The 14,399-nt window shown below is 61.0% G+C and overlaps 2 protein-coding genes across 4 annotated transcripts; both read left to right on the plus strand.

Annotated features, from left to right (window-relative positions):
* The first annotated feature begins 629 nt into the window (after window positions 1-629).
* LRCH4 (leucine rich repeats and calponin homology domain containing 4) lies at window positions 630-11,547 on the plus strand. 2 transcript variants are annotated; one of them, XM_055562133.1, is made up of 18 exons: window positions 630-1,108; window positions 4,551-4,695; window positions 4,856-4,982; window positions 5,182-5,287; window positions 7,052-7,188; window positions 7,339-7,454; window positions 7,595-7,694; window positions 7,912-8,002; window positions 8,094-8,170; window positions 8,277-8,338; window positions 8,428-8,553; window positions 8,677-8,745; window positions 8,838-8,947; window positions 9,088-9,171; window positions 9,393-9,478; window positions 9,610-9,747; window positions 9,841-9,918; window positions 11,174-11,547. In XM_055562133.1, exons 1-18 carry the CDS (start codon window positions 889-891, stop codon window positions 11,276-11,278), a joined length of 1,977 nt encoding a protein of 658 aa, XP_055418108.1. In that variant the 5' UTR covers window positions 630-888; the 3' UTR covers window positions 11,279-11,547. The 2 variants fall into 2 exon arrangements, with proteins under 2 accessions (XP_055418108.1, XP_055418107.1); XM_055562132.1 differs by lacking the exon at window positions 11,174-11,547 and adding an exon at window positions 10,206-11,157 and having other exon boundaries at window positions 632-1,108.
* Window positions 11,548-11,604: 57 nt separating this feature from the next.
* Window positions 11,605-13,504, plus strand: SAP25 (Sin3A associated protein 25). Of its 2 annotated transcripts, none has more exons than XM_055562134.1 (6): window positions 11,605-12,111; window positions 12,327-12,427; window positions 12,502-12,644; window positions 12,746-12,893; window positions 12,970-13,067; window positions 13,149-13,504. In XM_055562134.1, the coding sequence occupies exons 1-6, from the start codon at window positions 11,966-11,968 to the stop codon at window positions 13,440-13,442; spliced, it is 930 nt and encodes a 309-aa protein (XP_055418109.1). In that variant the 5' UTR covers window positions 11,605-11,965; the 3' UTR covers window positions 13,443-13,504. The 2 variants fall into 2 exon arrangements, with proteins under 2 accessions (XP_055418109.1, XP_055418110.1); XM_055562135.1 differs by having other exon boundaries at window positions 11,612-12,111; window positions 12,538-12,644.
* The last annotated feature ends 895 nt before the right edge of the window (window positions 13,505-14,399 follow it).

A 14,399-nucleotide genomic window follows, 5' to 3' on the forward strand; every position in this document is an offset into this window, starting at 1 on the left:
GTTGAGCTGGGTATCTCCAGCCCCTAGGAAGCCACTGGTCGGCTCGGACTCCAGATTGTCGGGGGGCCCCCAGCCTTCGCAGCTGGAATGGCATCCACAATCCCTTCTGCGGCAACGACCCCTCTGTACATTGGCCTCAGGCATCACCGTGCCTCCCGCTCCCCCTAGTCCCCACGGTCCTCAAAGCTTTGAGCTCGCTTGCTCACAAATCCAACTTGCACACATTAACTTCTACCCTTGCAACCGCTTGGAGCCGGCCGAGCGCGGTGCGCTCGCATTCTTTTATCTCAGTCTCAAAAAGTTCCAGTTCACCCGCCTCCTCCTTAGCGAAGGGGTGGGGGGGGGGGGGCGCCTTCTTCTCGCCCATACTATTGGTAGGTAGAGCCGTCCCTCAGAGAAGAGGCCGGGCCAGGTTCCCTTGGGAGGACCTAATAGGCCTTCTTGACAGTCACTCGCCTACATCTGGCTTGCGATTGGTCCTCGTTGGACGAGGCTTAGGGTTTGCCTTTCTCGGCCTCCAGCCCCGCAGAGTGGAGCCCCGGGCGTCTCCGCCTCCGGATTGGACCTGATTGGCTCCATCCCCACTCCTGAGATTTGTGATTGGGTGCGGCTGCGCGGGGCGGGCCGGCCTGGAACCTCGGCCGTTGGCGAGCGCTCTAATCTCGTCCCCCTCCCTTCTTCTCGCCTCACTCAGTGCGGGAGTCTTCACCCCTCCCGACGGGTTCTGATTAGCCACTTCCGACGCTTCTCGGGGTCCCGATTGGCCCGCCGGGTCCCTGAGCCCGCTCCCTCCCCCCGGGAAGCGACTACGGCGGCTCCGAGGAGGGGGAGGGGCAAGGAGGGACGGCGGGTCCCCGTCAGTCAGGCAGCGGGAGCCGCCGGGAGCGGATGGCGGCGGCGGTGGCGGCCCCACTCGCCGTCGGGGGTGAGGAGGCGGCGGCCACGACCTCCGTCCCAGGGTCTCCAGGTCTGCCCGGGAGCCGCAGTGCAGAGCGGGCCCTAGAGGAGGCCGTGGCCACTGGGACCCTGAACCTGTCTAACCGGCGTTTGAAGCACTTCCCCCGGGGCGCGGCTCGCAGCTACGACCTGTCAGACATCACCCAGGCTGGTGAGTGTGCAACCAGGCCCCGAGCCCGGCCGGGACCCTCGTTTGCATAGTCCCGCCCCTCGCTTGTTTCTTCCCGGGGCCGGGGCGTCTGGCCCGCCCCATCACCTGGCCATCGGAGTTCTGGATTCTTTGGATTTGCATAAGTCCGCTAGCAGCCCCCTCCCCACTTTAAGAACTACTAGACAACGAGCCCTTGCTGAACACCCAGAGTCCCTGGCCTAGCGTCGTGATGGGCCCCCCCCTCCCCCCCCGCCCTCTGCTGCTCTTTATTTGCATATCTGCGCACCTGTAGAATGGTCCCGCTCCTAACCTGGTTGGCTTATTTGCGTGATCTCTTCAACCTTAGTTCTGGTCATTCCATAAAGCAGCCCCCGAAAGCCCCTCCCCCCCAAACCCCCCGTGACTCCTTTCTCTTTCCTCACTTCGTTTCCAGCTCTTTCCCCTGTTCCACCGAGATACGAGCAGCCCCAGGCCCCCGCTTCCCATAGATTTGCCCCTGACAACCCCAAGTTTGTGTCCTTCGCTTGGTAGTCCCGCCCCCTAGGGCTGCTGCCTCTCTCCACTCTTCACCCAGCCAGCCTGTGGAAAAGAAGCAAATCTCCCACCTCCCCCAACTCTTTTCTGCGCGAGTTCTTCCTCCCATTATCCTAACCCCTTTATCTGAGACTCCTCCTCCTCCTTGCGTGTGTGAGGTCACTGTGGAGCCTGTGATCTCATAGAGACCCTAGAATTCCCATTTCAGTTTCTGCTTTTCCCCAGGGGGGAGGGACTTGAGGCAGTTGCTGAAAGGAAGGAAATCTTAGCTAGGGACGGTCCCCACTGCCCTTCCCACTCCCCCACCCCTAGGATCCCTCTAATCATGCGCCCTCCACCCTGGTGTCTGTTGATGGTAGGGTGTAGGGGACTCCACTGTGACAGGTGAGTCAGGCCTCAGCTGCTCAGAAGGCCGACGCTGACCTTGGGCTGGCAGCTGGGAGGGTGGGGATTGGGAGAGGGGCGGAGGGCCGCATTCCCAAAGCCCCGCCCCAGCGGAGCCTAGGGTGGGACTTGAGGCTGGATGAGAGTGACCCCCTGATGACACTGCCCTGGGACTGCATTCCCTGCCTAGCAGGTGCCTGCTCACTTGCAAACACCCTAGTCTTTCCTCGACTGTCTGGAGAGAACCAGTTGAAACCACTCCGCTTGTCTTGGGTTGCTAGGTAAACTCACTGGCTGCCTCTGCGGCGAGTGAGTTCAGGCAACCCGGGAGCCACTGCCGTCCCTCTCAGTCTCCCCCAGCCGCCTAACCCCCCAGCTCCAGACTGACCTCAGCAGCTGGGTGACACTCGCCGTCTGTTCCCTTTCCCCTCCCCCTTGCTTGTTTTTTGACAAAGACCAAATGTTATTCTTTACTTCCTTAGGGCTCTGTCTGTGAGAGTGGACTCCTGGGGAAAACTCCCAAGAACTCCGGGGCCCCTCCCAGCTCCCACCCCCTCCCGCCTCCTCCCCCAGAATTCCGGCTCAGGGTGCAGCCCAGCTCAGGGTGCAGCCTGTTTTCCTGGGACAGTCCCAGCTTCCTGTGACCCCCTCTCTGCCCTGCTCTCCACACAGGAGCCCTCAGTCCTTTCAGGGCCCGGGTTCTAGGCCAGGTGGGCCTCTCTCATCCCAGGCTTTCTCCTCTGGCCCCTCTCCCCATGCAGGGTGCCTGTAACTTGGGGTGGGAAAGGGGAAGTGACAGGGAGCCAGTCAGTGTTGCCCTTACCCTGCTCTCCACACCTCCTTGCCCTTCAGCCCTGACAGACTAAAGGCTTCCAGCACTGCCACCCCAATCATGTGGAAGCTCTCCTCCTGTTTGCCCAGCTCTTTCTGAGCCAGCGTGTTCCTTGCGCATGCTGTCCCATGGCCTAGGTCCCTGATGTTGCTTGGATTTGTTCCTGGGGCCCTGATAGCAAGATGAATCCTGAGGTGGGGGAGGGGCGGAGCTCACAAAAGAGAAGTGCAGCTCGTTCTCTCACAGACCACATCCTGTGCCTCCTAGGCCCTGCCTCCTCCAGCCCTGCTCCCTTCCGCTCCTCTGAGCTTTTGCCCCCTGTGCACCCCATCAGAACTTGCTCCCCACCCCTTCTCCCACAGGCCCCTGCAGTGTACACCAGAGAAAGCAGGCAGGTGGAGTGGGCGGGGCGGGCAGACGCATCTGACCCTCCCAGCCTCTCTGGAACGGTCTTCTCCTGTGACAGGTCTTTTTTTTGTGCACAGCATGGCTGGGAGCAGAGGGGGTTCCTGGGGCGTCAGGCTGTCATCCACCCTGGTAAACACAGGGCCCACCAGAGACAGAAGCCAACAGATTGTTTCTGCTTCATTTCCTGTCACAAGACTCACCTCCTTGGGGGATAACCCCAGCTTCCCCTCCCCACGGCTTTTGCTTGCCCTTCCCTGGAGAGGGCCCTCTAAGAAGCTCACCCAAGCTCCATGGCCTGGGACTTCCCCCAGCAGGCCCTGGGCCCCTCCCAATCGGGCTGAGCAGAGAAAGCAGAAACCCGGCTGCAGAGGTCTGAGCAGTGAATGCCTCCAGCCTGGCAGGAACCCTGCCCTGGTCTAGCAAGCCACTTGTTGAGATAAAAGGATGGCAATAGACTCTCCCCTCCTTTCTGCCCTTTCCACGCCTCGCCCATGCCCAAGACACAGGCATTGGTCTGAAGTCTGGGTAAAAGTGAGAGAGGAAGTAGAGGCAGGCTGTTGGGAGTGGAAGAGGGTAGGAAGGAGCCCAATCCCTGCCTGGGACTCCAGTTCCCACCTCCGGCTTGGTCCACTTGTCTTTCCCTCAGGTCCTCGGAATCTTCATAGTCCCATGGGCCTGGCTTGCTGATCCCAGGGGTTGGTGAAAATCTGTAGGCCAGCGTCAGGTCTCTGGACTAGGCTCTAATGACCCCTGGTTTTCCCCCTAGGTTGAAGATAGGTTGAGGGTGGGAGACAGAGCCCTTAGGAGGGAGGAGCCTTCTTGGTCATCTCCCACAGGGGTGGCTTATAGTCTTACCTTGGACCTCCCAGCCCATCACCTTGCTAGTTCCTTTGGAGCATCAACCTTCTCCTATGACCTTTGCCTTCCACCTCCTCAGGCATCACAGGACAGCAGGGACCACAGGAGGTAGAGAATCTAACCACCCTTGTAGAATAGCCTTGCGTTTGTGTGTCTGAAGACAGTGTGTGTGGCTCACCCTCCCCCAACCCCCCAGTCTAGGCTTCTCCAGCCCAGTCTTGCCTTTGCCCTTCTGGTCATACCTGGAGTGTGCTCCAGGTTATGAAGTCTTTCTTCTTAAACTCTAGGGAGTCCAGGTTTATAGGTCTGATTCTTTAGGTCGGCTAGGGAGATAGAGGGCTGGGCAACTGGCTCCGGGGAAGTTCAGGATCCTCCTGTCCAGGACTGGGCCTTTGCAAGCTCCCCCCTGACACTTGTTTCCCCTAGACCTGTCCCGGAACCGGTTCCCCGAGGTGCCAGAGGCGGCATGCCAGCTGGTGTCCCTGGAGGGCCTGAGCTTGTACCACAATTGTCTGAGATGCCTGAACCCAGCCTTGGGGAATCTCACCGCTCTCACCTACCTCAACCTCAGGTAGGGAGGCAGGGCCACAGGAGAGTAGGGGGTTGTCCTTCTCAGCCCCAAGTACCAGTGCATGGCACCCTGAGTGACCCTCCCCGTGACCCAGAAAGTAGGGCAACACGGGAGAGTTCCTGCCTGGAGGGAGAACCCATTGCCTTTCTCCCTCCTGCAGCCGAAACCAGCTGTCATCGCTGCCGCCCTACATCTGTCAGCTGCCCCTGCGAGTGCTCATCGTCAGCAACAACAAACTGGGAGCCCTGCCTCCCGACATCAGTGCCCTGGGGAGCCTGCGACAGCTCGTGAGGATGGGGAGCAGGGAGACTGGGGGGATGGCTGAACCAGGCACTAGGGACTTTTGGCAGGAGGGCAGGGAAAGGCGGGATGCACCCTAGGGGAAAGGACGAGACCAAAGGAAGTAGCCTGGTCCAGGAGGCAGTTTCTGATGGTCCAGGTCTGATGCTCTTTCCCCACGTCTTTCCTTGTCTTTCCTCATTCCAGGACGTGAGCAGCAATGAGCTGCAGTCGCTCCCCACGGAGCTGTGCAGCCTCCCTACCCTGCGGGATCTCAACGTTCGGAGGAACCAGCTCAGTACCCTGCCTGATGGTGAGGAAAAGACTTAGAGGATGTCAGGGTGTGTGTGTGTGTGTGTGTGTGTGTGCGTGTGTGTCTACCTTGAATGCCTGACCTAGAGGGTGTCAGGGGGTGTGTGTGTGTCTACCTTGAATAATGATACCTTAGTCGCCCAGGGTTTTGCCATGTATGAAATGCACTGTAAATTATTTTCCTTGCTCTTGACCAGCACCCCTCTGAAGCCGGTAAGGCAGGGGTTATTAGCTGTACTTGACAGATGTGGGGGAAGATACAGCGAGGGCAGTAGGTGAGTGCATCGCCAGGCATCCTGTAGAATTTCACGGTCAGATGAAGCTCTCAAAACCCGAGTCCGGTGAGGCCCCGTGCTGCCTCCCCAGAGATTCTGAACCAGTGCGCTGGAGCCCAAGCAAGCCCATTTTAATGAGCTAATTGTGATGCACCCCGACACTTGATAGCCTCTGCTCCAAAGCAGGCACACCTTCCTTTATTCAGTCAGCTTTGCGTGCGTGCGTGTGTGTGTGTGTGTGTGTGTGTGTTTCCTGTGTTTTAGGTGGGGACTAGGTAGATGTGAGTGATGTCACTCAGTTCTGGGGCCAGCTCTGAAGATTTAATGGCTTAATGGGGAGAGACAAGCAGAGGGAGGTGCTAGGACAGGAAACTTAAAGCCATAGACGCTGGAGGGAGCCATGTGGCTCTGCCTGGGACCCTGGGGAAGACCTTGGCCCCGAGGCACAGTAGGAGTTGACCTTTGAAGGAGAGTTCCCCATCCTTCTGCAGCCCAGGCAGATGCACCCCTATGTGTAGAGCAGGGAGGTCCAGCACGGAATGGTTAAGAAGGCAAGCCAGGACTGGTGGAAAGGACTGCAGCCGTGCTACCTGTGTTTTTGAAAAGCAGGCGAGGGGAGTCAGGTGGCTACCTGTTTCTCTGGGCTCCTCCCATCCTTCTTCTAAGATGGTAGGGGTACGAATAAGCATTTGATCAGAGCTCTCTCTGGGCCATAAGAGACCCCAGCAAAATACCCTGGGGAAACAGAGGAAGGAGCAATAAATTCCAGCCTAGTGTCTGAAAAGATTTCAGAGAAGAAGTGACACCTGAGCTGAACCTGGAAAGATGCATGAACAGAAAACTGGGGCTCTCCTAGCTGAGCAGACAGCATGTGGGGAGGCCAGAGCCAAGGGGCTGGAGGGCGGGCTGATGTGGTGTGAGGGTGGGAAGCGAGGTGGGGAATGTGGGCAGAGCCAGGTTATGAACTCCTTAACCAGGGAATGCTGCTTGACTAGAGAGCAGCGATTTTCATTCTTATCCTGTGTCTCGGCTCATCACTAATCCAGGGGGTCTCTCTGAGAAGTGGAGAAGTGTACCATTCTCCTGCGGGTGGGCCAGGGCTTGACTAAGTAGAGTGCCTGGGGGTTGCCGCCCCCTCATGCCGTGCCTTTGTGCAGGACACTGCCCGCTTACCTGCAGCAGCCCTGGCTGCAAGTCCTGGAAGGCTTTTGAGCAACAAGGTGTCACAGTTTGATTTGGGCCCTGTGATGAACACTTGAGAAGGAGGAAGTGGCAGTGGGGTGGAGTGGGCAGGGAGGAGAAGCGGATGGGCAGCAGCTAAAGTCAGTTTGAGTGGGCAGAGGAGCAGGGTGGTGGTTCCTGGGGAGCGCCCTCCGCCCACCAGGGCAGAGGGGCTGCCGGAGAGGTGACATGCCAGCCGGGGGCAGAGGAAGTGAGCACAAGGCCCTGCCCCTGAGCATGCTCCTGACTTCTCCCTCACCCACCCCCAGAGCTGGGGGACCTTCCTCTTGTCCGCCTGGATTTCTCCTGTAACCGTGTCTCCCGCATCCCGGTCTCCTTCTGCCGCCTCAGGCACCTGCAGGTCATTCTGTTGGACAGCAACCCCCTGCAGAGCCCACCTGCCCAGGTGAGTTGGGAGCAGGGCTGGGCGGTAGCGGTGGGAGAGGGCGCAGGGCTGGCCGAGAGTGGGCAGGAGTCGGGGGCGTGGGTCCCTTTGGTAGTCAAGCAGGATCCGGGGATCCCCCCCCTTCCCCTCACTGTGCATCTCCACACCCAGATCTGCCTGAAGGGGAAACTTCACATCTTCAAGTATTTGTCAACAGAGGCTGGGCGGCGCGGCGGGTCTGCACTGGGGGACCTTGCTCCTTCCCGTCCCCCGAGTTTCAGCCCCTGGTAAGTTCCACATGGGAAGGAAGGAAGCCCCTGGATACTTATACCTCTCCCCAGCACCAGGGACCCCGTGGTTTCCAGAGGGTGGATGAGGGGGTGGCCACCCGGAACGGGGCTGACTGGCTTTCCCTGGCTGGCGCCAGCCCTGCTGAGGACTTGTTTCCGGGACGTCGGTACGATGGCGGGCTGGACTCGGGCTTCCACAGCGTTGACAGTGGCAGCAAGAGGTGGTCTGGAAATGAGGTAAGGGCCTCCTTCCCACGGGACACAGGGGATCTCGGCCCCAGGGAGAACCTGAGCTAGGACCCTTCGTCTTCTGCCTTGAAAGCTCAGAGTGATGAGGGTGGCTGGAGCCATCTTCTTCAGTCCCTCGTCCAAGTACCTCAGGGAAGGGCTGGTTCACCACGGGCCCCGGACTCTGGAGGGTCTATCTCCCATCTCTGCCTTTCTGCACTTCCAGTCAACGGATGAATTCTCCGAGTTGTCGTTCCGGATCTCAGAGCTGGCCCGGGAGCCGCGGGGGCCTAGGGAGAGAAAGGAGGATGGCTCTGGTGAGCAGTGGAGTCATGGGCTGCGGGCTGGGGGCGTGGACGAGGCCCTTAGCGCCCCACTCCGCTCACTGACACGCCCTGCTCTCTCTAGCTGACGGAGACCCTGAGCAGATCGACTTCATCGACAGCCACGTGCCTGGGGAGGATGAGGAGCGAGGTACCGGCGAGGTGAGGGGCCGCAGCATCCCGTGTCCATCTACTGTAAGAGAGCCGGCGGGAGCAAGCCAGGGCAGGCTCGGGGACCCCCTCAGCCCCTCTGCTGTTCTGTCTTCAGGAGCCGCGGCCACCAGAGTCGAGCCCTGCGGCAGGAGACGGGGAGAGGGCGCCGAGCAGCAGGTACCGCGGAGCCACCCGAGGCGGCACCCCTCCCTTCACACGCGTCTCCTCTCCCCTACCCAGCTCTGCCTCTGTCCCTCTGCCCTCAGGCGGGAGGAGCCGGCGGGGGAGGAGCGGCGGCGCCCGGACACCTTGCAGCTGTGGCAGGAGCGTGAGCGGCGGCAGCAGCAGCAGCAGCAGCAGAGCGTGGTGTGGGGGGCTCCCAGGAAGGACAGGTGCGCGTCGAGTGGCGGCCTGGCGATGGGCGCTGGCAGGGAGCCCCCACGCGCTTCTCTGTCTCTTGGGGGTGGCGGAGCCCTGCCGGGCACTGCTGACCCTGCGTCTCCTTCCTTTTCTAGTTTTCTGAAGCTGGGGGTCAGGGCTGCTGGTGGGGGTCCCGGTGCCTCGTCCACTCAGGCCACCTACAAGTATGTGTCCTGGACTCCACGTCTCTCAGTCCCCACCCTGCGTGCACACCCTTGCCCCAACCACCCCTCTGATTCCCCTTCTGTCTTCTCAGCGGCACGTCCAGGTCCAACACCACCCAGCTGGGAGCGTCAGCGGGGCAGGGAGCCCCCACCCCTGCCCCTGCCTCCACCTCCCAGGAGCCCCCGCTTCCATCTGGACCAGGTGGGAGGGGGACTTTGGGTGGAGGATGGGGGCCTGTGTAGGTGGGAGGGGCGGGCTGAGGCCTGGCGGCCTGAGGGAGGGGTAGGACACTGAGGAGGTGTTTCTCTCCCCCGTCCCTGTCCCCCGGCTCCGGCCCCCAGCGACCGCACCTGCTCCCCGGCCGCTCAGCTCCATTCAGAGACCAAACAGCTTCCTCTTCCGTTCTTCCTCTCAGAGCAGCTCAGGTGGGTCTTGCCCCCTCCCCAGTACTAACCCAGTACTAATGCAGTGCTACGCTCCAGGCTGGGGTCATCCCTTGTGGCCTAGAAGTTCTCTGGTCAATTGTCCCTTTGTGTGGAAAATCCCACAAGCACAGAGGCAGGAGATGTGGGTGCCAGACACTGCGACCCGGCTACAAAGTCCATGGTGGGCGGTGGAGACAGCCCCACACCCCCCTTTCCTCCAGGCCCTTCCTCACCAGACACTGTCTCGAGACCTCGGCGATCCCCCCAGCTATTGGACGAAAAGGAGGTGATGGCTCAGCTGCGCCAGGTATGAGAGGTGGGACTCGTGTGGGTTCCGCGTGGGCCCCTGAGCTTCCCGGCTTCCCTCAGCCTCCTCCTGGCCCAGCCTGGTACTTCCTCTGGAGACTCTGACCTCTCCCCCTCCTTCCCATCTCCCAGGTGCTTGAGTGCCAGCTGCAGCGGCCCCTGCCCGATGACCTGGCCGAGGCTCTGGCCAACGGGGTCATCCTCTGTCAGCTGGCCAACCAGCTGCGGCCCCGCTGTGTGCCCTTCATTCACGTGCCCTCGCCTGCTGTGGTCAGTTGGCGCCCAGGGCAGGAAGTAGGGGTTGGGGCAGGAACCCCTGGGGCCTCTCGCTTACTCCCTCTTTCCTTTCTTACCTACCCTCAGCCAAAACTCAGTGCCCTCAAGTCTCGGAAGAATGTGGAGAGTTTCTTAGAAGCCTGTCGAAAAATGGGGGTACCTGAGGTATGGGGGTGTGCTCTCGGGCGCAGGGCTGGTCTCTCCTATAAAGGGTGCGGTATCCTGGGCTCAGCGAGGCCCTCTGCATGGGTGCTCACGGGGGTCTCTGCTCCCCAGAAGGAAGCACAGCCACCAGCCCTCCTGTGTGTCCCCCGCATGCCTCCCTTCCCGCTCCCTGCATGTCGGTGTGGCTCTGGCCCTGCATGTGAGGGCAGGGGTGGGAAGGATGGTCTTGCTGCTGCTCTTGACGTGTGTCCTTTGTCTTGTCCATCTGTCCTACTCTCCCTTCCCAGGCTGACCTGTGCTCGCCCTCAGATCTCCTCCAGGGCACCGCCCAGGGGCTGTGGACCACCCTGGAGGTTGTGAAGCGGGTGGGGGGCAGGGCCCCCCCGCCCCCCTGGCCCCCCTCCGGTCTGGGCGGCTTCATCCTCTTCTACGTGGTCCTCATGCTGCTGCTCTGTGTCGTCTATACTCGGCTCCTGGGTTCCTAGGACCCGAAGCCACCCTCCCCTACCCTGCCCTCTTTCTATTTATAAGACTCCTGTGCAACCCCCTCCCCACCAGTGGTGCCTTCAGCCCCTACCAAAGACACTAGTGAACCCCACCCCTCATACACACTGACTTCAGAGGCCCCACTCTGGTACCCCCAGACCCTGGGCCCCCAGCCTCTGATCCCCTCCTGTAGCCCCTCCCACTGGCCCTCCCCCTGCGTGCTGATGGTGCCTTCAAGTTCTCTCCCCGCTTCCCCAGAGGGCGGATCTTAACCTTCCTCCTTGCACCCCGCCCCCACCCCCCCCCCCCCGCTGCTATAGGGGGCTAAATTATCTATATTTTGTAGAGAGAACTCTATATTTGTAGGGGATGCAGGGGCCCAGGCTGGGTCCCTGTCTCTTGTATAAATTGTACAGATCGTGGCTGCCTGTGTGTTTGTGTGTGTGCGTCTGCTCCTGCTGTGCTGGGCCCAGCCCCAGCCGTGTCCCCTGGGCTCTGTGTGCCAGCCCGCCTACTCCAGCACTTTCCTCTGAAAATGGCAGGTCTGTCCTCCCCTCTAAGCCTCGGCCCGCTGTGTCATCTCCCTTCTGTTACCCTCTGGCAGCTTCCTTGCATCTCAGTAGTCCCCAAGCCATGTCCAGGGTGCCCTTGACCTTTGTCTGCTACATCCCGTCAGCCCCCTTGGTCCAGGCTCCTTTAGGGTGTCTCCTACCCCACAGCCGAGAGGAGGAGGTGATAAGGGGAACTTAACCCAGGCCCCTTCCCCCAGGAGTCCCTGTGCCAGCCCCACCACATCCTGGAAGAGGAGGGGGCCCCGGGAAAGGGCCTCCCCTACGTCGCTGCTGTCATCCATGCACTGCTGGAACGGCCTTAGGGTTGAGGTCGGGGTGCAGGGGCCCAACCCGGCGGGGGCCCCAGGAACCGAAGACAGTGGCGTCTGGGCTCCGCTCTCTAGCGAGGACTGGTGAGGGCGGCCTCGGGCCTGGCCCTATGCCTCGGGCACCTCTGCCCAGGAGGTTGGAAGCAGGTCGGCCCAGCAAGGCGCGCGGCCGCCTCTGGGTGCAGCCAAGGGTCTGGGATGGAAGACGGGGAGCTGGATGTTGTGTCAAGTGCAATAAAGAGAAGCCGGAAGCCCTCTAGGTCATCCCTCAGATATGTGTGTGTGTGTGTGTGTGTGTGTGTGTGTGTGTGCGCGGACAAGGGCAGTGCGTGTGGGGAGCGGGTGCCCCTCCTCATGTCCACATCCGGGTGGCCTCCACGTCTACTTCCGGTGCCGCGGTTCTTTCCCAAGCTTCGCCCTCGCGCACGGCCCTGCCACCCCGCCGCCAGGGGGCGCTCGCGGGAATCCCCGCGGGTCCGCGTGCCACGTGTCCCGGAAACGCGCTGGGCCCCCGCATCACGAGGCATCCCGAGGCCCGGTGAGGTGGGCCGCAACCCAAGCTCGCGGGCACGCGCGCGTGGCAGCGCAGGTCTCTGAGGGCGGCCGGGCCGGAGGGACCACAGGGGCCAGGCAAGCTGCGCGAGCGCCGAGGTGTGGCCCTGCCCGCCTTCCAGACTCGACATGCTGCCCTGGACCCCCCGGCAGTGGGGCGCGGGCGAAGAGCAAGCGCCCAGGGAACGACGCCCCTCAGTGGGCAGCGGCCTCTCCCAGGCCTGGGACTCCAGAGAGAAAGCCCTGGGAGAACCAGGAACAGCCGCACAGGGCAGGTGAGGGGCTCGGCCGACGGCACTTGGGGGGAACCCAACAGGGGCCCACAGTGTGAGGAAATCTCAGTTATCCCTACTGAATAATGGGTATGATCTGTCTCCCCACACCGGGCACCCTGGTCTCTGCCTTGGAGATATTCAGACTTGGCTTGGGGGAGGTGACTGGGGGAGGCTGTGACCGGAGCATCTCAGTACCCCTCTCCCTGCGCCCCCAGCCCTCAGCCCTGGCCTCGAAGGCTTTCCTGGACTCGGAAAGAGCAGCTACGGCCTCGGCTGCCCCCAGGCCTGGCTGCCAAGCATTCCCTGGGAACTCCAGGTAGGTACAGGGTCCTGTCATCTTTACCCCCAAGACTCTTTTACTGATTCTGAGGCTGTTTTAATCTCTTCAAGTCTCCTGCCCTCTCTCCCCCTGCCCCCGCCCCCCAGTTCCTTTCTCCCCTCAGAGGACTTGGGGGGTGGCACCATCAAAGATGACCCTGCTAGCGCCCTGGGACCCCAACTATGAGGCTACAGCAGGACGTCGGCTTGTGTGGGTGAGTTGGGGGTGCCTCTGGCACCGACCTCGGGCGCGACAGGGATGCCTTGGGAGGGCTGAAGCTCCAGGAATCTTTCCTGTCCCTCCCTCCCTGTACAGGGACCCAGCCGTGCGTCTGGCGTCTCCTTCTCAAGCCGGACCTTGTACCATCCCTCATTCTGGCCTCTGTGCCAGGCAGCCTCATGCAGGGGCCTCAGGCCCAGTCTAGCAGGACATTGGGGTGAAGAGCAAGCGCTCAGGACTGCAGGTACTGCCCTTGTTCCTCTCAGGCTCCACAGAGAACCAGTGCAGAGCTTGCCACCCCAGCAGCTTCTCCTCCCCAGGGTTCCCGGTGATGTGCTCTGAAGACGTCTTCTTTTTGGACCCTCTGCTGCCCTGTGGGCAGCGTGTTCCCCTGTATCTGTCTGAGGTCCCTCAGCAGGTAAGCGCTCCTCCTGCCTCGGCCTCACCCCAGCCTTCAGGCAGGGCTTGCGGGGAGCCACTGCCCCTCCTCTCTCCTCAGGTGATGGGCTCTCTGAAGCTGCTGCTCCCACGCCCGATCATGTCCCCCTGGCTCCTCCCCATTCCATCTTCAGGCTGCTCCACTACCTGGCTCAGTGGGCCAGAGCTGATCGCCCTCACTGGCCTCCTGCAGATGAGCCAGGGGGAACCAAGACCCAGCTCCTCAGGGGCTCCCAGGCTCCCTTATGGCCCCCCAGCCCCTGCCTCTGATCACCCAGCTGCCAGTGGTGGCCCAGGCTGTTCTCACTGCGGGGAACCATCTCTCCCTGGGACCCCAGACACCCAAGGTCCATAGCTCCTCCAGGGACAGAATGGGTTCTCTACTTCCCCAGGCAGGTTCTTTTGATAATAAAACTGTTGGTTTGCAAACAGGCTCCTCGTGGTCAATAACAGAGTGGGGTGCGGAGGCAGGGATGGGGTCTCTTCCTCTACCACAGCTTTGGCTGCCCCTCTCTGATTCTTGTTACTCATTCCCCCATAAGGTGGGGGAATCTATGGACCTAAGACCTTTCCAGGCTGACCAAGCAGGGAAACTTTAATGAAGAGAGGCAGTGTACAGTTTATTACTCTAGACTAGACTGAATATATTAGAAGCAAGGACTCCCTCAGCTTTGCCAGGCCTGGGAGGAGGATTGTCTGAGCACAGAGCTGGCATTGGGAGAAGCAAACTAGGGAGTAGGGAGGCAGGGGGTGTCATCACTTCGGCCAGGGCGGGGGAGAGGGCGGTGGGGGCACTAGTGTAAGATACCTGGTGCTCTCATCCCTCTTGCGCTGGGGTCCCAGGACTTTGGCAGACACCTGGCAAACCTGCACGTGGGTGGGGGGAGGGCCAGGTCTGTATGTCTTCTGCATCATCGATGTTGTCGTCATCAGGGGCAGGGTGGGGGGCCAAAGCGGACTTGAGAGTCTGGAGTGATGCTGCAGGAACTCTGTGGGTAACAGGATCAGGGCTTTGGCTCAGGAGGTCTAGAAATGTGTAGGGTTCTGGTGGTGGTGGTGGTGTTTTTTAAGGGGAGACGAGTTCTAGAATTTTCTCCCTTAAAAGAATCCAATTTCTTGGGGAACCTCCTCCCAAAGATTGGAAGGAGTGGAGTGGGCAGCGGGTCCTAAGGGGCAGCTCGGTGCTTCTGCTGGTCACACGTCCTGGGTACATCTGGACTTTAGAGCCACTCCGCCATGGGGAAGGGGCCTTTGGGGTTGAGAAGCGGTGGGCGGGAAGGCATTCTTAACCTGCACTTTTTTTCCTCCCTAC

Source organism: Bubalus kerabau, chromosome 23 (assembly GCF_029407905.1).
Source record: "Bubalus kerabau isolate K-KA32 ecotype Philippines breed swamp buffalo chromosome 23, PCC_UOA_SB_1v2, whole genome shotgun sequence".
In the NCBI taxonomy this organism is placed as follows: domain Eukaryota; kingdom Metazoa; phylum Chordata; class Mammalia; order Artiodactyla; family Bovidae; genus Bubalus; species Bubalus kerabau.

Excerpts from the sequence above, each read along its gene's own strand:
- LRCH4 (XM_055562132.1), top strand. The coding sequence starts at position 889 with ATGGCGGCGGCGGTGGCGGCCCCACTCGCCGTCGGGGGTGAGGAGGCG. Across the intron at positions 4,696-4,855 it reads CTCACCTACCTCAACCTCAG|CCGAAACCAGCTGTCATCGC; the intron begins GTAGGGAGGCAG and ends TCCCTCCTGCAG. Across the intron at positions 9,172-9,392 it reads TTCCTCTCAGAGCAGCTCAG|GCCCTTCCTCACCAGACACT; the intron begins GTGGGTCTTGCC and ends CCTTTCCTCCAG.
- SAP25 (XM_055562134.1), top strand. The coding sequence starts at position 11,966 with ATGCTGCCCTGGACCCCCCGGCAGTGGGGCGCGGGCGAAGAGCAAGCG. Across the intron at positions 12,112-12,326 it reads GGAACAGCCGCACAGGGCAG|CCCTCAGCCCTGGCCTCGAA; the intron begins GTGAGGGGCTCG and ends CTGCGCCCCCAG. Across the intron at positions 13,068-13,148 it reads TGTCTGAGGTCCCTCAGCAG|GTGATGGGCTCTCTGAAGCT; the intron begins GTAAGCGCTCCT and ends CTCTCTCCTCAG.